Source organism: Scyliorhinus canicula, chromosome 17 (genome assembly GCF_902713615.1).
Source record: "Scyliorhinus canicula chromosome 17, sScyCan1.1, whole genome shotgun sequence".
NCBI lineage: Eukaryota > Metazoa > Chordata > Chondrichthyes > Carcharhiniformes > Scyliorhinidae > Scyliorhinus > Scyliorhinus canicula.
In genome coordinates this window covers 80,782,840-80,803,262 of record NC_052162.1, presented here as the reverse complement: position 1 = coordinate 80,803,262, position 20,423 = coordinate 80,782,840, and the positions used below count along the sequence as shown (strand labels likewise).

At 52.1% G+C, this 20,423-nt stretch overlaps 1 protein-coding gene across 1 annotated transcript in view; it reads left to right on the top strand.

The window, feature by feature from the left end:
- The window catches only part of LOC119952310 (UAP56-interacting factor-like), a 47,573-nt gene extending 31,775 nt beyond the window's left edge, over positions 1 to 15,798 (top strand). The window contains exon 7 of the mRNA XM_038775966.1: positions 15,206 to 15,798. Within this exon, the coding sequence (XP_038631894.1) occupies positions 15,206 to 15,301 (96 nt within the window). The 3' untranslated portion in view covers positions 15,302 to 15,798. The remainder of the gene's footprint in view (positions 1 to 15,205) is intronic.
- The last annotated feature ends 4,625 nt before the right edge of the window (positions 15,799 to 20,423 follow it).

The following is a 20,423-nucleotide window of genomic DNA, read 5'->3' as shown; positions in this document are numbered from 1 at the left end:
ATACTCCGGAGCCAGCAGGCAGGGACTACCGACGTACCTGTAGTACAGTTCCTACCATACATCACCTAATATAGGTGCAACAGTGGTTTACCACATTCACCCCCTGTTAAAATTGAGTCTGGCGGGGGTGGTGGAGAACTATATATAACAAATGAGTTATACATTTGCAATAGTAGAGAGGAAAAAAAATGTCTTTTGAAGTCCAGTGGACCAGTTAGAGGTTTAACCGGTCCAGGGCCTTGATGTGCCGCTGGGAGCGACGCAGTGGTGGCGGCGATGCCGATGCTGATCTGATCTTCGGTGACTCCGGGAGCGTGCCAAAAACCTCTTCATCCTCTGGCTTGGGCAGGGGGAGGACGGATGGTCCTGGGGGGGTTGCTGCTGGGAGCGCCAGGGGAGGGGAGGGTGGCGCCGGGCCGGGGTGGGATGTGTGTGTGTGGAACCTGCTGGTGCCAGGTCCCTGAGAGAGACAGTATCTTGGCGGCCGTCGGGATACACCATGTAGGCATACTGGGGATTTGCATGGAACAATTGCACCCTCTCCACCAACGGGTCCGCCTTGTGGAGTCGGACGTGCCTGCGGAGCAGGACGGGACCTGGAGCTACGAGCCAAGTCGGGAGGAACACCCCGGATGTGGACTTCCTGGGGAAGGCAAAAAGACGTTTATAGGGTGGATTGTTAGTGGCGGTGCACAGTAGTGACCGAATGGAGTGTAGTGCATCAGGGAGGACCTCCTGCCAGCGGGAGGCCGGGAGGTTCCTGGACCATAGGGCCAGTTGGATGGACCTCCATACCGTCCCGTTCTCCCTCTCTACCTGCCCGTTCCCCCGGGGGTTGTAGCTGGTCGTCCTGCTGGAGGCAATACCCCTGCTGAGCAGGACCTGACGTAGCTCATCACTCATGAATGAGGATCCCCTGTCACTGTGGATGTAGGTGGGGAGGCCGAACAGAGCGAAGATTGTGTTGAGGGCTTTGATGATGGTGGCAGACGTCATGTCGGGCCATGGGATGGCGAAGGGGAATCTGGACTACTCATCGACTACACTGAGAAAATACGTGTTATGGTCGGTGGAGGGGAGGGGCCCTTTGAAATCCACGCTGAGGCGCTCAAAGGGGCGGGAGGCCTTCACCCGGCACGCACGGTCCTGCTGGTAGAAGTACGGCTTGCACTACGCACAGACCTGGCAGTCCTTGGTGATTGTCCGTACTTCCTCGATGGAGTAGGGCAGATTGCGGGACTTTATAATATGGTACAACCGTGTGACTCCCGGGTGACAAAGGTTGTCGTGCAGGGTCAGTCTACTTGTGCGCTGGCACATGTACCTCGGGATAGGGCATCTGGGGGCTCGTTGAGCTTGCCGGGACGATACAAAATCTCGTAATTGTAGGTGGAGAGCTCAATCCTCCACCTCAAGATCTTATCATTCTTCTTCTTGCCCCGCTGTGTATTATTGAACATGAAGGCTACCGACCGTTGGTCAGTGAGGAGAGTGAATCTCCTGCCAGCCAGGTAATGCCTCCAATGCCGCACAGCTTCAACGATAGCTTGGGCCTCTTTTTCGACGGATGAGTGCCGAATTTCTGAGGCATGAAGGGTGCAGGAAAAGAATGCCACGGGTCTGCCTGCCTGATTGAGGGTGGCGGCTAGGGCGCCGTCTGATGCGTCGCTCTGTACTTGAAAGGGCAGTGTCTCATCTACTGTGATGTGGAGATGCCGGCGTTGGACTGGGGTGAGCACAGTAAGAAGTCTTACAACACCAGGTTAAAGTTCAACAGGTTTGTTTCAAACACGAGCTTTCGGAGCACGGCTCCTTCTTCAGGTGAATGGAAAGGCTTGTTCCAGAAATGTTTATATAGACACAGTCAGAGATGCCCCGGAATGCGAGCACCTGCAGGCAATCAAATCATCAAAGATGCAGAGAGAGAGGTAACTCCAGGTTAAAGAGGTGTGAATTGTCCCAAGCCAGTTCAGTCGGTAGGCCTCTGCAAGTCCAGGCTTGTTGGTGGGGGCCGAATGTAATGCGACATGAATCCCAGATCCCGGTTGAGTCCGCATTCATGCGTGCGGAACTTAGCTATAAGTTTTTGCTCAGAAATTTTGCGTTGTCGCGTCTCCTGAAGGCCTCCTTGTAGAATGCTGACCCGGAGATCAGAGGCTGAATGTCCTTGACTGCTGAAGTGTTCCCCAACTGGAAGGGAACAGTCCTGCCTTTTGATAGTCGCACGATGCCCGTTTATTCGTTGTCGCAGTGTCTGCATGGTCTCGCCAATGTACCACGCTTCGGGACATCCTTTCCTGCAGCGTATGAGGTAGACTACATTGGTCGAGTCGCACGAGTATGCGCCGCGTACCTGGTGGGTGGTGTTTCCACGTGTAATGGTGGTGTCCATGTCGATGATCTGGCATGTCTTGCAGAGATTACCCTGGCAGGGTTTTGTGGTGTTGTGGTTGCTGTTCTGAAGACTGGGTAATTTGCTGCAAACAATGGTTTGTTTGAGGTTGCGCGGTTGTTTGAAGGCCAGTAGTGGGGGTGTGGGGATGACCTTGGCAAGATGTCCATCCTCGCTGATGATGTGTTGGAGGCTGCGAAGAAGATGTCGTAGTTTCTCCGCCCCAGGAAAGTACTGGACGACGAAGGGTACTCTGTCAGTGGTGTCCCGTGTTTGTCTTCTGAGGAGGTCGGTGCGGTTTTTTGCTGTGGCGCGGTGGAACTGTCGATCAATGAGTCGAGCGCCATATCCCGTTCGTACGAGGGCATCTTTCAGCATCTGTAGGTGTCTGTTGCGCTCCTCCTTGTCTGAGCAGATCCTGTGTATACGGAGGGCTTGTCCATAGGGGATGGCTTCTTTAATGTGTTTCGGGTGAAAGCTGGAGAAGTGGAGCATCGTGAGATTATCTGTGGGCTTGCGGTAAAGCGAGGTGCTGAGGTGACCGTCCTTGATGGAGACGAGTGTGTCCAAGAATGGAACTGAATTTGGAGAATAGTCCATGGTGAGTTTGATGGTGGGATGGAACTTATTGATGTCATCGTGTAGTCGTTTCAGTGATGTCTCGCCGTGGGTCCAAAGGAAAAAAATGTCATCGATGTATCTGGTGTATAGCATCGGTTGAAAGTCCTGTGTGGTGAGGAAGTCCTGTTCAAACTTGTGCATGAAGATGTTGGCATATTGAGGTGCAAATTTGGTCCCCATGGCTGTTCCGTGCGTCTGGATGAAGAATTTGTTGTCGAAGGTGAAGACGTTGTGGTCTAGAATGAAACGGATGAGTTGCAGAATTGCGTCTGGAGATTGGCAGTTGTCGGTGTTGAGGACTGAGGCTGTTGCAGCAATGCCGTCGTCATGGGGGATGCTGGTGTAGAGTGCCGAGACATCCATTGTGACGAGGAATGTTCCTGGTTCAACTGGTCCATGGGTGCTGAGTTTCTGTAGGAAGTCCGTCGTGTCGCGACAGAAGCTGGGTGTACCTTGTACGATGGGTTTCAAGATGCCCTCGATGTGGCCAGAGAGGTTCTCACACAGGGTCCCATTGCCTGAAACGATAGGACGGCCTGGTGTGTTGGCCTTGTGTATTTTCGGGAGGCAGTAGAGATCTCTAATGCGGGGATTACGTGGGATGAGAGCACGTAGGGTGTTCTGAAGGTCTGGATCTAAGGTCTTGATCAGTCTGCTGAGTTGGCGGATGTGTTCCTTGGTTGGATCTGCGGGTAACTGCCTGTAGTGTTCCTGGTTGTCGAGTTGTCGGTATACTTCTTTGCAGTAGTCTGTTCTGTTCAGTATGACGGTGGCCCCTCCTTTGTCTGCTGGTTTGATGACGATGTTGCGGTTGGTCTTGAGAGTGCGGATGGCGTTGCGTTGTGCTTGGGTGACGTTTGAGGCTGCCTTGTGATTGCGAGTGATGAATCTGGCATTGACACGACTTCTGACGGCTTGAGCATACATGTCGAGTCTCGGGCAGCGGCCTTCCGGAGGGGTCCAATTTGACTCTTTCCTTTTCGGTTGCTGCACTGCAGATCTCGGGGTCTGCTGTTCCGGTTCATTGGTCGTGTCCCTGGGTTCGCTGTCGGCCTCTTGGGGTCTGTGGAAGAATTCCCGGAGCCTCATTCGCCTGATGAATTCCTCCGTATCTGCCGCGAGACTGATGGGGTCCATTTTGGTGGTGGTGCAGAAATTGAGCCCTCTGCTGAGGACTTCGATTTCGTCTGGTTGAAGGGTGTAGTCTGACAAGTTGACAATGGATTTCCCTGTATTGTTTTCGACTGTTGTACCGGGAGAAGCTTGATTGCTGCTGGTGGTGATGCCAAGTTTCTCAAGCTTCCTGTTCTTGGTGTGCATGTAGGTGGCATAGTATTGCTGTCTCATCTGTTTGGCAGTGTTCCGCAGCTGGTCTGCTGTGTCCTGAGCGCAAGTTGAGAATATGGCCTCTCTCTTGGTTTCCAGGTTGCATCGACTGCTGTAGAGTTGGTGTATGAGGTGTTTGAGGAGTGTGACAGAGGTGCGGTGGCAGAGTCTTTCAGCGTAGTCTGTGTTGTAAGTCGACTTGAGTGGGTTTTTGATCTGTAGTCCTTTCGGGATCTTGTCTGCTTTTTTGCATCTTTGTAGAAACTGAATGTCAGTGTCTATATGCGCGATCTTCCTGGAGATCCTCTCCACTTTGAGCCGGCAGTTTGCGGTGTCAATGGTAGCCATGATGTGGAGATGCCGGCGTTGGACTGGGGTGAGCATAGTAAGAAGTCTTACAACACCAGGTTAAAGTCCAACAGGTTTGTTTCAAACACGAGCTTTCGGAGCACGGCTGCTTCTTCAGGTGAATGGAAAGGCTTGTTCCAGATGATCTCATCTACTGTGTGCATCCCAGCCTTGGCAATATCGGCTCTGATACGGGCGAAGGCCTGTTGTGCCTCGGCCGTCAGGGGAAAATGGGTGGACTGTATGAGTGGGTGGGCTTTGTCTGCATAGTTTGGGACCCACTGGACGTCGTATGAAAATAACCCAGTTTTAACTACTACCAGTTGGGCTCTCCAGGAGCTGTTGGTGGCCTCGATGAAGCCTTCCCAAAGCAGCCGCTGGACCTCGGACGTATAGAACATAGAACAGTACAGCACAGAACAGGCCCTTCGGCCCTCGATGTTGTGCCGAGCAATGATCACCCTACTCAAACCCACATATCCACCCTATACCCGTAACCCAACAACCCCCCCCCCCTTAACCTTACCTTTTAGGACACTACGGGCAATTTAGCATGGCCAATCCACCTAACCCGCACATCTTTGAACTGTGGGAGGAAACCGGAGCACCCGGAGGAAACCCACGCACACACGGGGAGGACGTGCAGATTCCGCACAGACAGTGACCCAGCCGGGAATCGAACCTGGGACCCTGGAGCTGTGAAGCATTTATGCTAACCACCATGCTACCGTGGTACGTGATGAAGGTCCTGTCCTAGGTGCTGTACCGTCTGCTCCTGGTGGCAACGGGTTTGAAATCCGGGGTTAGATTTGCGATGAGGGAAGGCGGATTGACCTTTAGGGTCGCGAGGCCGTACACAGTAAGGGGTGGTAGGGGCCCGCCGAATTTCAGGGTCAGGCTCTGGATGTTACACTGGAGGTCCAGGCCGAGTAGTAGGGCAGCGCAGAGGTTAGGGAGGACGTAGTGGCGGAAGCCGCTGAATTCTACGCCCTGGACCATGAGTGTGAACGTACAGTATCCCCGGATCGCCACGGAATGGGATCCGGAGGCCAGGGAGATTCTTTGGTTGGCGGGGTGTACCGCGAGGGAGCAGCGCCTTACCGTATCCGGGTGGATGAGGCTTTCGGTGCTCCCGGAGCCCAGCAGGCAAGAGGTCACGTGTCCGTTGATTTTCACACTGGTCGATGCGGTGGCCAGGCTGTGCGGACGAGACTGGTCGATGGTCACTGAGGCGAGACGTGGTCGGTCGCCGCTGGTGTCGGATGATGGGGAGCCCGGGGGGCACTGGCCCTGGAACGGTGGCGGTGCCCATGTGCCGTGGGGGAGACAAGGTGACGGCGCCTGAAGATCTTGAGGAGAACAAAATGGCGGCGCCCATGGGCCGCACGTGGCGGGGGTTGAACAAGATAGTGGCGCACATGGGCCGCACATATTGTGCGGAGGGGAAGATGGCAGCACCCACTGGCCACGCTTGGTCTGAGGGGGAGAAGATGGCAGCGCCCACTGGCTGCGCGTGGTCTGAGGGGGAGAAGATGGCGGCGCCCACTGGCCACGCGTGGTCCTGGAAGGTGAAGATGGTGGTGCCCATTGTCCGTAAATGAGGGGGGGTGGGGGCGATAGCGGCGACTGCACGGGCCTGACACACCGCGGCAAAGTGCCCCTTCTTTCCGCAAGCCTTACAAAGGGCAGCGCGGGCTGGGCAGCGTTGGCGGGGGTGTTTCTGCTGGCGGCAAAAGTAACATTGGGGACCCCCATGGTTCGCTGACTGGCGCGTGACGCAGGCATATTGGTTGGGTAAGGCCCCCGCTGAGGCAGCCGTCTTTGGGGTCCACAATGCCGTAGGAGGGGTCGGCCGCGCGGCTGGCGGTGTAGGCCTGAATGTTGCGCAGGGCAACCGTCATGAGAGCGCTAGCTTCTTTGTCTCTGTGAGATTGAGCTTGGTCCCTTTTAACAGTCGCTGGCGTATGAGGTCCGACCCAATCCCCGTAACAAAAGCGTCCCGCATAAGGAGGTTTGAATGTTGCTTGGCCGTAACGGCCTGACAGTCACAGTCCCGGACGAGTGGGATTAAGGCCCGCCAGAAGTCTTTTAATGACTCGCTAGGGAGTTGAGAGCGAGTGGCGCATACGTGCCTGGCGAAGAGCGTGTTCGTCTTCTGAGCGTAATTTTCTTTGAGAACCATCATGGCTTTGGCGTAGTTTGGCGTGTCCTGGATCAGCGGAAAGACATTGGAGCTCAACCTTGAGTACAGTGTCTGTATTTTCTGAGCCTCCGAGACTGAGCTTGGTGCCGAGTTGATGTACGCCTCGAAACAAGCTAGCCAGTGCTGAAAGTCCCTTTTGGCGTCGCTTGATTGCGGATCCAGCTGCAGGCGATCCGGCTTGATACGGAGGTCCATCTTTTGAAAATCTTAGAGCAATAAATTGATGCACGATCAATTGCACAAAGACGAGAGTTGGATACAACTGAGGCTTTATTGCTCTAAGATGCGTGGCCTCCCACAGCAGCTGGCGAAATGGCTGCAGCATGGAGGACACAGAAATGTATACTCTGGAGCCAGCAGGCAGGGACTATCGATGTACCTGTAGTACAGGTCCTATCATACATCACCTAATATAGGTGCAACAGTGGTTTACCACACTTGCCATAGAGGGAGTGCAGCGAAGACGCACCAAATTGACTCTTGCTGTTGTTGACTGAGGGCAGATTGGGTTGACTAGGCCTGTATTCACTGGAGTTTAGCAGAATGAGAGGGGATCTCAGTGAAAGGTATAACATTCTGACAGGGATGGACAGACTGGATGCAAGGTTGATACTACCCCTGGCGGGGTGGGAGGGGAGTCTATAACCAAGGGGTCACAGTCTCAGAGTACGGGCTCGGACATTTAAGACTGAGATGAAGAGAAATCCTTTCACTCAGAGGGTGTTGAACCTGAGGAATTCTCTACCACAGAAGGCTGTGGAGACCAAGTCACTGAATATATTTAAGAAGGAAATAGATAGACTTCTGGATATTAAAGGCATCAAGGGGTATGGGGAGAGAGCGGGGGTATGGCATTGAATTAGAGGATCAGCCATGATCAGATTGAATGGTGGAGTAGGCTCGAGGGACCAAATCGCCTACGCCTCTTATTTGCTTTGTTTCTTTATGAATGGGATGATAAGTCATAACAGCAAAGTGGGACTCGACTTCCGGGCGGCGAGCGAGGAGGTCGCAGGGAGAGGGGCTCCCGCAAGCGCCAGGAAGGAACCCCCCGACAGGCCGGACGGCGGAGGAGGAGCGGGCGGCAACGGCGGAGGAGGAGCGGGCGGCAACGGCGGAGGAGCGGGCGACAACGGAGGAGCGGCGGGCGGCAGCGGCGGGCGGCAGCGGAGGAGAAGCGGAGGAGAAGCGGAGGAGGAGCGGGCGGCAGCTGAGGAGGAGCGGGCGGCGGCGGAAGGCGGAGGCGAGGAGCGACGGCGACAGGGAGGCCCAGCAGCGGCAGGTCCAACCCCTCTCTCCCCCCCCCCACCCCCACGCGGGCCGGGAACGGTGCGGTAGCGGCGGGCCCTCTTCCCCCCCCCAAACCAGCAGCGGGACACCACCTTCCCCCCCCCCAATCAGCAGCGGGGACACCAACCTCCCCCCCCCCCCCCCCCAACCAGCAGCGAGGACACCAACCCCCCCCCCCCCCCCCCCAACCAGCAGCGAGGACACCAACCCCCCCCCCCCCCCCCAACCAGCAGCGGGGACACAAACCCCCCCCCCCAACCCCCCAACCAGCAGCCCCACTCGCCCCTCCCCCTCCCCCCAACTGCAGTGACCACCACGTGGCAAGGACAAAGGGGGACTCTCTCTCTCTCTCCTGGGCGAGTGGAGAGAGAAAACAAAAGAAAAAAGAGACTTATATTTCTGTTCCTTTTTTTTAAAATAAAAACCCAAAAGAAAACTGGTAAAGAGAAAAGGGGTGAAATAAAGGGGTAAAGGAAAGAAGGGGGGAAATAAATTTTTCATTTAAAAAAAAAATATATACATATATTTTTATATATATATAAATAAAATTAAAATAGGGTGCGGAAAAGGGGGAAAAGAAGAACAAGGAGAGAAGAAACGATGAAGGGGAAGGGGGAGAAAAAAATGCCAGAAGGGACCCAAGAGAAAGGGGGCACCGGAGGTGGACGGGGCAAAGGGCAAACCAGCTTGGGCGAACGAGTCAACACGCGAAGCAGCGGGAAGAATGTATCGCCGCATCCAAAAGGGCTGGACGGGCGGGCAACCTCTCCCCTGGGGTTAGAGGGGGGCGTGAATTGGAAGGAAGCCATTGCAGAGGTGGTGAGGGAGCAGCTGCAGGCAATCAAGGCAGAGTTAAAAGCAGACACAGAGGCCGCAGCACAGGCAGCAATGACCAGGGCCATGTCAGGGGTGCAGCAGGCTCTGACCAGAATGGAGGAGAAAGTGGATGCCCAAGGGAAGATACTGGAAGCCCACGGGGCAACCATTAAAGAGCTGGAGAAGGCAGCGACTGACGTGAGCGACCGGGTCATGTCCCTGGAGAGGGAAATGGCGAAACTGAGTGCAACACAGGGGAGCCTGAAGGGCAGGGTAGACGACCAGGAGATCAACTCGAGAAGGCAAAACATTAAGATAGTGGGCCTGCCAGAGGGGATAGAGGGTAGAAATCCCACAACATTCGTGGCTGCGATGCTGGGCTCCTTAGTGGGGCGGGAAACTTTTCCCACCCCACCGGAAATGGACAGAGCTCATCGGTCACTGCGCCCGAAGCCCAAGGAAGGGGAAAAAACCGAGAGCAGTTATAGCCAGACTGCACCGGTACCGGGATAGGGAGACAATCCTGCGCTGGGCCAAGGAGAATAGAGCCTGCAATTGGGACGGGCACGCCATCAGAATCTACGAGGATTTTGGAGCGGACATAGCTAAGAGACGGGCGGAGTTCAACAGAGCGAAAGCAGCTCTCTATAAGAACAAAGTACGTTTTGGTATGCTGTACCCAGCAAAACTCTGGGTCACATACCAACACAAGGAATATTTCTTTACAGCCCCTGCCGAGGCGAATAGATTCGTTGAGGAGCACGGGCTGGAAAAACGCCATGGGAAGTAGGGACGAGGGGCCCATGGCAAGGAGATACGTCATGCCGACGGGGGGGTGGGGAGGGGCGAGGCAAAGCCAGCCCCCTCCCCCCTGGCAGGAGCACCCAGGAAAAACAACCCAATGCCCAAGGGCCCGCTCCAGGTGGGAGGTCAGGCCCCGGCACGAGGGAACGGGAGTACTGGAGAGGGGAAGGGGGACAGCAACCTCCGAGCGGGGAGCCACCGTGCTAGCAGGAAAGCTAGCGAAGGGGGCGCGCAACAGAGCAGGGCCGCAGCGCACCCCCAACAGGGGGAAGGCGCCAGGCAGGGGAGGGGGGGGATCACCCATCAAAGGTGGGAGAGCAAATGGGGACAGGAATGGGGGAGAGAGGGGCAATGGAGGGGTACACAGGGGTATCCCCGAAAGGGATAGAGCGGGGGGGGGGGGCACTCGGGGGGCGAGAGACCAGGGAGGGGAAATGCAGGGACGAAGGGACAAAAGAGGCCAGAAAGGGAATAGGGCCACAAAGTGCCACAGACAAGGGCTCGAAACAGGGAACTGCTGCAAACACCCACCCAGTACGGTCTGTGGGTGAAGGGGCCCCCCGGAGTGCAGGGGGCTACCCGCGTGGCGGACACACAGTGGACGGCCATGGCGGGTGTCCCCGGGACAAGGGGGAACCCCGGAGCGCAGGGACCCGACCGCATGGGGAGAGCAGTGATAGTGGACATCCTGGACGGCCCCCTAACAAAGGGAAACCCCAGAGGGCAGGGGCGCGTCCACCGGACAAATATGGTTAACCCCACAGGAGCAAGGGGGCAGAAGCCCCCCACCAGAATAGTCACCTGGAACGTAAGGGGACTTAATGGCCCAGTGAAGAGATCTAGAGTCCTCACCCACCTTAGAAACATGAGGGCCGACATAGTCTTCCTCCAAGAGACGCACTTGAGGGAGCAGGACCAACTGCGGGTAAGAAAGGGCTGGGTGGGACAAACCTATCATTCCTGTTATGGGGCAAGGGCCAGGGGGGTGGCGATCCTGATTGGCAAGAGGACAATGTTTAGGGCGACAAAGACGGTTACGGACCCAGGGGGACGGTATGTCATGGTCAGCGGGGCCCTGGATGGGGCGCCGGTAGTCCTAGTTAACGTGTATGCGCCCAACTGGGACGACACGAGCTTCATCCAAAAGACCATGACAGAAATCCCGGACATAGCGACGCACCGACTAATCATGGGGGGGGACTTCAACTGTGTACAGGACCCAACGACGGACAGATCAAACCCCAGAACGGGGAAAACCTCAAACATGGCAAGGGAACTCAGTCACTATATGGAGCAGATGGGAGCAGTAGACCCCTGGAGATTCGCCCACCCGGGGGAGAAAGAATTCTCTTTCTTCTCCCCAGTACACAACGTGTACACCAGAATTGACTTCTTTGTGGTGGGGAAAACGGTGCTTCCAGAGATAGACAAGGTGGAATACTCCGCAATTGTGATATCAGACCACGCCCCACACTACATGGATGTGCGGCTAGAGACGGGAAGGGCCCAGCGCCCCAAATGGAGGTTGGACGGTGCCTTACTAGCTGACAAGGCCTTCAGCGAAAGGATAGCGCGGGCCATAGCGGAGTACACTGAGATCAACCAAAACGGGGAGGTCTCACCCTCCACGTTCTGGGAAGCGCTTAAGGCCGTACTAAGAGGGGAAATCATAGCCTACAAAGCGCAAAGAGATAGGGAGGAAAGGGTGGCTAGGCAGAAGCTGGTCGACTCCATACTGGAGGTAGACCATAAATACTCCGAGGCCCCGACCGTAGAACTCCTGGCGGAGAGGAAAGAATTACAAAGGAACTTTGACCTGCTCTCCACCAGGAAAGCAGTACACCAACTCCGCCAGGCACGCGGGGCCCTATACGAACACGGAGACAAAGCCAGCCGCCTGTTGGCCCACCAGCTGAGAAAGCAGGCAGCCAGCAGAGAAATTGCGCAAATCAGAGATACCAGAGGCACGTTGGAAACAGAACCAGAGAGGATTAACAAAACCTTCAAGGCCTTCTACCAAGAGCTGTACACCTCAGAGCCCCCAACGGGGAAGGCTGGGATGAACCGGTTTCTTGACGGACTGGACATACCAGTTGTGGGAGAGGGCAGAAAACGGGATCTGGAAGCACCACTAGCACTGGGAGAGATCATGGACAGCATTAGCTCCATGCAGGCGGGGAAGGCGCCGGGACCGGACGGATTCCCGGCGGACTTCTACAAAAAATTTGCGACAGCGCTGGCCCCGCACCTGCGGGAGATGTTCACAGACTCGCTAGCTAGGGGCACATTGCCACCCACGTTAGCACAGGCCTCAATCTCGCTGATACCTAAGAAAGACAAAGACCCAACGGAATGTGGGTCATACAGACCCATATCTCTGCTGAATGCAGACGCCAAAATACTGGCCAAAATCCTAGCCAAGAGGCTAGAAGACTGTGTACCTGAGGTGGTCACAGAGGACCAGACGGGCTTTGTCAAAGGTAGACAGCTTACCGCGAACATCAGGCGCCTGCTGAACGTGATAATGACCCCCTCCGGGGAGAGAACACAAGAGGTGATCGTCTCCCTGGACGCAGAAAAGGCCTTCGACAGAGTCGAGTGGAAATACCTCATAGAGGTACTGGAGCGGTTCGGGCTTGGAACAGGGTTCACCGCTTGGGTAAAGCTCCTGTACAACGCACCCATGGCGAGTGTACAGACCAACAATACCAACTCCCAATACTTCCAGCTGCACAGGGGCACCAGACAAGGATGCCCACTGTCCCCGCTGCTGTTCGCACTAGCAATTGAACCGCTAGCAATCGCGCTCAGGGCAGCAAAAAATTGGAGGGGGATCCGAAGGGGAGGTAGAGAGCACAGAGTCTCACTCTATGCGGATGATCTGCTCCTCTATATCTCGGACCCACAAAGCAGCATGGACGGAATCATCGCGCTCCTGAAAGAGTTTGGAGCCTTCTCGGGCTACAAACTCAACATGAGCAAAAGTGAGATCTTCCCAGTACACCCGCAAGGGGGGGGGGGGGGCAGCACTAAAGGGGCTGCCGTTCAATCAAGCCCGACATAAATTCCGCTACCTGGGGATCCAAATAGCCCATGACTGGAAAGGGATCCACAAATGGAACCTCACCAGCCTGACGGAGGAAGTTAAAAAGGACCTGCAAAGATGGAACACACTCCCGCTCTCCCTCGCGGGGAGAGTTCAGACGATCAAAATGAACGTACTGCCCAGGTTCCTCTTCCTGTTTAGATCCATTCCGATCTACATCCCCAAGGCCTTTTTCAAAGCGCTGAACAAACTCATCATGGCGTTCGTATGGGGGGGTAAAAATGCTAGGATCCCAAAGAAGGTCTTACAAAAAACAAAAACCAGGGGAGGGCTAGCCCTCCCGAATCTACAATTCTACCACTGGGCAGCAACAGCCGAGCGAGTAAGGGGATGGATCCAGGAGCCAGAGGCTGAGTGGGTGCGTGCGGAGGAGGCCTCCTGCATGGGAACCTCCCTCCGGGCCCTCGCCACGGCAGCACTCCCATCCCCACCCAAAAAACACTCCAGCAGCCCAGTGGTGACAGCCACCCTCCAATCCTGGAACCAACTGCGGCAGCAACTTGGCCTGACCAAAATGTCGAACAGGGCTCCCATCTGCAACAACCATAGGTTCACACCAGCACTGACTGACGCCACCTTCAAAAGGTGGAGGCAGGACGGGGGGACACTGACAGTCAGGGACCTATACACGGACGACAGGATCGCAACACTGGACGAACTGACAGAGAAGTTTCAGCTAGCTGGGGGGAACGAGCTACGGTACCTGCAGCTCAAAAACTTCCTACGAAAGGAGACAAGGACGTACCCACAACCGCCACGACAGACACTACTGGAAGACCTACTGGACGCAAGTATCCTAGAGAAAGGGAACTGTAGTGACATGTATGACCGACTGGTAGATAGGGACGACACCGTACTGGACGCAACAAGAAGGAAATGGGAGGACGACCTGGGGATGGAGATAGGGTGGGGACTCTGGAGCGAAGCACTGCATAGGGTCAACTCCACCTCCACGTGCGCAAGGCTCAGCCTGACGCAACTAAAAGTGGTACATAGAGCCCACTTAACAAGAACCCGTATGAGTAGGTTCTTCCCGGAGGTGGAAGACAGATGTGAACGGTGCCAAAGAGGCCCGGCCAACCACGCCCACATGTTCTGGTCTTGCCCCAGACTCGTGGAGTACTGGACAGCCTTCTTCGAGGTTATGTCCAAAGTGGTGGGAGTGAGGGTGGAGCCATGCCCGATAGTGGCGGTCTTCGGGGTTTCAGAACAGCCAGATCTATTCCTGGGGAGGAGGGCGGACGCCCTTGCCTTTGCCTCCCTGATCGCCCGCCGTAGAATCCTGTTTGGCTGGCGGTCAGCAGCACCGCCCAGAGCTGCGGATTGGCTGTCCGACCTCTCGGAATCTCTCCAAATGGAGAAAATCAAATTTGCCATCCGAGGGTCGGACGACGGCTTCCACAGAACGTGGGAGCCATTCATGCAACTGTTCCGGGACCTATTTGTGGCCAATGTACAAGAGGAAGAATAGTCGGGGGAAGGTAGCGGGAGGGGCTACAGGTTCGGTACGGGGGTTCGATGGCTAGCTAAGGCCCAAAACCAAACTAAATAAACATGTTGGGGGGGGGGGGGGGGGGGGGCGGGCGCAGTTACTACTACGAAGATGCTTACCTGTAAATATGTATGTTAATTTTTGCGTGTTTGTTTGTTGTTTTTTTTTCTTTTTTTTTTTTTTTTTTTTTTTTTTTTGTTCTTTTTCTCTCCTAACAATTTGTAATTTGTTCAATATAAAATATGAAAACTGAATAAAAACATTTATAAAAAAAAAATAACAGCAAAGTGTTTTTTGTGCACTCAACACATATACGCTTGGGTAACATTTATGATGCGGTGAAATGTGACAGCTTTACTGCAGCTGTACATGATTAGTTTCTGTTTTATTGTTCCAACTTTTGAATTTATATTTCAAAAGAATTGATGGCAGGGAAATTATGCCCAGCATTTAGATTGACTGATATCAAAACTGCAACAAAAAGAAATTGGGTGACAGGTCATTTATTCTTCGAAAACGAACTGAATCCCTCTTAATGCCCTGCCTCTGTAATAATCATATTGCCAGCTGCGTTTGACCTCCGGCTTCTACAGTTTGTTCACCTGTGTTACGCAGTAAGTACCTAATGCCTTACGGAAGTCCTTGTAGCCACGTCAGTAGATACTTTTCTAGCCGCCACCGGCCGAAAAAAATTAAACTGGATTTTTCAGATGACCTACCCTTCGCGAGCCCACACTCATTCTCTTTGAGTAATTTGTATTTGTCCAACCAGTCTATTTAATTATAACAGAATGTGTTTCATTGCAGACAAATGTGACCCTGAATGACCGTTTCTCCTCCATGAAGATACGTCGACGTCCTTCAGCAGCAAGAAGAGGAGGCAGAACCGTCACTCTGGGCTAATGATTGCCTTCATTGCTCTGCTTATTGTTTCAGTGCAAATATATAAAAAGAGACATAGGGTGCGATTTACCGGCCTCGCCGCTCCTGACTTGGTGTTGGAATGAAGCCGTTGAATCTCGCGAGAGACCTCTCACGAGATTTGAGATGCTCGAAGCACTCGCGAGACTAAGCCGAACCTTGCAAGACATTGTGATCTGGATCTCGCCATTAGGTTCATTTAAATATGCATGCGCCGGATTCTTTGGGCTCCTGGGAACTAACAGCCTCCCTAGCAAGACCTCGCTTGGGTGCCGTTTTAGACTGGTCCACAAAGGTGAACCAGGCATAATAGCACCACTGGGTTTCCCAGGCCAATGGAGTGCCCAGGGTGGTTGGGGACATGGCAGGGTGGCACTACCCACCTAGCACCTAGGCACTGCTACCCTGGCACTACCAAGGTGTCTGAGTCGCACTGGCAGGGGCACTGCCAGGGTTCCCGCAGGGTGGCACTGCCAAGGGTCAGGGCCTGAGAGGGGTCTTGCCCATGAAAGGGGAGGAGAGGGTAATGGTAGGATGGGGGGGGTTAAGGGTGGGTATGAAGAAGCCTCATATGGTTAGGGTGGGTGGTGAGGCCTCAACAGCCCCATAGCAGGGTATCCTCACTTGTGGAGGGTTGACGCCCATATGGGCAGGGGGTGAGATGTCTATGAGTGGGGGTGTGGGGTACTCAATCTCACTTAGTGATCGGGGCACCGACATCTTAAGGAGCCAATCTGGCCGGCGGGTTCAGACCCCAGTGATCAAAAATATCTAAGTGTGGGCTCGACCGGGAAGAAACTCCCACAGTCCCAGAAAATGACTAAGGGCACGATTTAACGGAAATGAAACAGAGTCCTGTGCCGAGCCGGTTTGGCTGGGTGTTTCCCAGCGCTGCAGCTATTAAATGGGACTCTGTTCATTTCTGGGCCCCGGTGAGGAACGTCCCACTGAGGTCACACTTAGTCCCTCTCGCCAGTGTAGGAAGAGATCGGAATGCATTTTTTCAATGGTGAGCGATCTCTAGATCCCCCACCGTGACCTCCGATTCTCCCAATGCCCCAACTCACCAACAACGGGGGTCATCAAGCCTCCTGCATCGCACATTCATAAGGGCAGGGCACCTGTCGCCCCGATCGCTGTCACAGGCATGATGCTATCTGGGCATCCTGGCACTATCAAGGGGCACCAATTTGGCATTTCCAGGGTGCCCAGATGGCAGTGCCCAGGTGGTGTCAGGGGTGCCAGAGTACAACCCTGCCCAGAGCCTGACCACCCAGGGAGCCCTGATTGCCTGGGAATCCCCCCGCCCCACAAAGTGCCGGGACGCCTGGTTCATGTTTGTGGGTACCAGTGTTAAATGGCATCCGCTTAGGGATTCCAAGGGTAGACCATTCGATCCTGGGCACTGAGTAGATCCGGTGTAGACATATTCAAGTGAGACTAACTACTCACTTGAATATGCAAATCTGGTCCTGACCTCAGCGGATGGGATCCAGATCACGACGCCTCATTAGATCTCGAGATGCGTGAAGAGGCCGGTAAATCTCATCAGAGGCCTCTCGCAAGATTTACCGGCCTCACCAGGTCCCGAGGTAGGCATAGCGAGGCCGCTATATCGCGCCCTAAGTGTGGGTGAATACTGGTGTTGGTGTCACCCAAAAAGCTGGCAGGAAACACACTGCCAGACCTGCCCAAAATGACATATTTTGGAAATTGTTTGATTAAATCGCGTGCATAATTTATTATCAGCAATGCTTTCAGATGAACTATTTAAAATGCAAACAGAGTGTTTAAGTGCACACAGAACATCTCAAACGCTCTCATTTTTTAAAGCAAATGTGCTGTCCACTCTTAATTTAAGTAATTTTTCCTCAAGTTACTTTGAATTATCGAGTTATTTAAATTAAACAATTTAAATAAACCAGTTTATGAAATAATTCTTGCTTTTAAAAATAAATAAGTGAACAGATAATTCCCATTGACGTTGGAAGAATAAACTGTATCTTGAAGTCAAAGTCAGAGACTTGCTTTGTAATTGTTAGATGAGAATGGCCCATATAGCCAAGGGTTTGATCTCCCTGTTAATGTTGAATGGGCGTCCAGCTTTAACATTGCATTTGACAGTCGAAAAGTGAAGATTTTACATTATTGCAAGGAGTTGAGTGCAAAGAGAATGGTTTTGTTGGGTCATGAATAACTGAGCCTCAGTCCACGATGTATCAAACAGTATGGATACAGAAGTATCAGGGGCACTCGTAAGAGTAACTTATTAACAGTTGCTGAGTGATCGACAATGAGAGGGGCAGTAATAGCTCTGATGCCAAGAGTAATAAGGATGCTTTGTTTGAGATGCCGACAAAATGCATTAAAATCGACCTTGTAGCATAGTCACAGCTGACCAATACATATTTCAATCGATTGGTGTTAACACCTACACTGATTCAGGTCCAAAGTTCTTTAATTCTGCTGGAGCGCACAAATTTAGTTTCATTAATTTTGCTGTGAGTTTATAATTTAACTGAATAAGAATTATGACCAGCGCCTTTCCAGTACAAATGCTTAATTTAGAACAGCCATTTTCTTCGTGGTTTTGTTTTTAAATGCAGCTGATAACCTAAACAAGTTCAGAATAGTTCAGAGTGTAACTTGGTACAAGTATATACTGTCGATTGCAACTTTATCCTGATAAGATAATAGCGTGACTGTAGTCGCAAGAGTTCTGTTCCTAGAAGATGTATGAAAATGAAATGGTCTTCAATTTCTTGGATCTGTTTCAAGACAAGACAGGAATCCTTTTATAGATTTATTTTTTAAAGTAACGGCTATTCAAGTTAAATTAAATGGCTATTTTGTTCACTGCATCACACAGAAAAAAAACATACTTTAAAACATAGCCGCTATTCTATTTGTCAGTACAAAGCAGTGCTTTGCAGGGCCAAGTAAGTGGCAATGTGTTAGCAGTGTATCTACAGTTTTGACAGATAATTTAACAATGCTGAGGCTGTATCCTCCACAGGATAGAAGAGCAGCCACAGAGATAGGTTTAAATCTTTAAAAAATAACTACTTTGTTTTGACTTTCTGATGTACACACTTAAACTTACACAGTATCAAAAATAAAGATGGACTGTAATGAATATAAGTTATATTGCACTCAAAGTCCAAGCACTATATCCTATACAGTTGGAACTATTTAGCAGTTGTCAAGATTTCTGTGATGACACTGTTGCTTTTGTTTCTTCTGATTAAAAACAAGATAATTGTTCCAGAAAAGTGCAGTGAACGGAAGATAGTTACATAATAGAAATTTTGTGCATAAAACCAATCCCAGTTTCTTTCAGCAGTGCAGTCTCTGGGTGCGATTGACAAGAGAATTAAAATACACAGAAGCTGAAATGATTCTTTTCCCCCTTATGAAGTACAAAAGTCTAATGTTGTGAATAATAAACACCAACGATGCATTGATGCATGAAATGGTACAACAAAGCATCACCACTGACTTTATTTTTTGATATTTAAAAATAATTATTTAATAGGATAATTCTGGAGGTAAATCTCTGAGCCATTTTCAATTTTTATTTTAGGTGAAACAGACTTATTTTTAAATTCATTTTTATGGGATGTGGGCAGCATTTGTTGCCCATCCCTAATTGCCCTTGAGAAGGTGGTGGTGAGCTGCCTTCTTGAACTGCTGCAGTCCATGTGGTTTAGGTACACCCACAGTACTGTTAGGGAGGGAACCCCAGGATTTTGACCCAACGACAGTGAAGAAATGGCGATGTATTTCCAAGTCAGAATGGTGAGTGACTTGGAGGGGAACTTCCAGATCGTGGTGTTCTCACATAACTGCTGCCTTTGTCTTTCTAGATGGTAGTGGTCATGAGTTTTGGAAGGTGCTGACTAAGGAGGCTTGGTGAATTCCTGCAGTGTATCTTGTAGATGGTACATATTCATGCACCGGTGACGGAGGGAGTGAATGATTATGGAAAGGGTGCCAATCAAGCTGCTACTTTGTCTTGGATGGTATCGAGCTTCTTGGTGTTGTTGGAGCTGCACCATCCAGGCAAGCGGGGAGTATTTCTTCACAATCCTGACTTGTGGATTGCAGGTGATGGACAGGCTTTGGGGAGTCAGGAAGTGAGTTACTGGCCTCAGCATTCTTAGCTTCTGGTCTGCTCTTGTAGCCATAGTATTTATATAGCTCATCCAGTTCAGCTTCTGGTCAATGGTAACCCCCAGGATGTTGATAAGGAGGAATTCAGCGATGGAATTGCCATCGAATGTCAAAGTGTGATGGTTTGATTCTCTCCTATTGGAGATGGTCATTGCCAGGCACTTGTGTGGTGCGAATGTTATTTGTCACTTGTCAGCCCAAGCCTGGATATTGTCCAGATCTTGCTGTATTTGCAAGTGGACTGCTTCAGTGTCTGTGGAGTCACAAATGGTGCTGAACATTGTGCAGCCATCAGCAAACATTCCTTACATCTTACCTTATGTTGGGAGGATGGGAATTGATGAAGAGGCTGAAGATGCTTGGGCCAAGGACACTACCATGAGGAACTCCCGCAGTGATGTTCCAGGTCTGAGGTGACTGACCTCCAACCACCACAACCATTTTCCTTTGTGCCAGATATGATTCCAACCGGCAGAGAGTTTCCCCCCTGATTCCCGGTGACTTCAGATTTGCAAGGGCTCGTTGAGGCCACATTTGGTCAAATGGTGCCTTGATATCAAGGGCAGTCTCTCTCGCCTCACTTCTGGAGTTCAGCTCTTTTGTCCATGTTTGAACCAAGGCTGTAATGAGGTCTGAAGGTGAGTGGCCCTGGTGGAACTGAAACTGAGCATCTGTGAGCATATTACGCGTGTATTCAGTGTGTACAGAAGAAATCATTTTTTGTTTCTTTTGAGTCTCGAAGGCAAATCAGCAACAGTCTACTGAGCCAAACTCGGAAGACGAAAAATACACTTCCTAAGAGGTTAAGTAAAAAATCAAATGAGACCCAGGAGTGGTTTATGGAACCCATTGTCCACAACTTCAAAAAATAATTCATTTAGATGTACAGGGTGGAATTCATAGAATTTATCATAGAATTTACAGTGCAGAA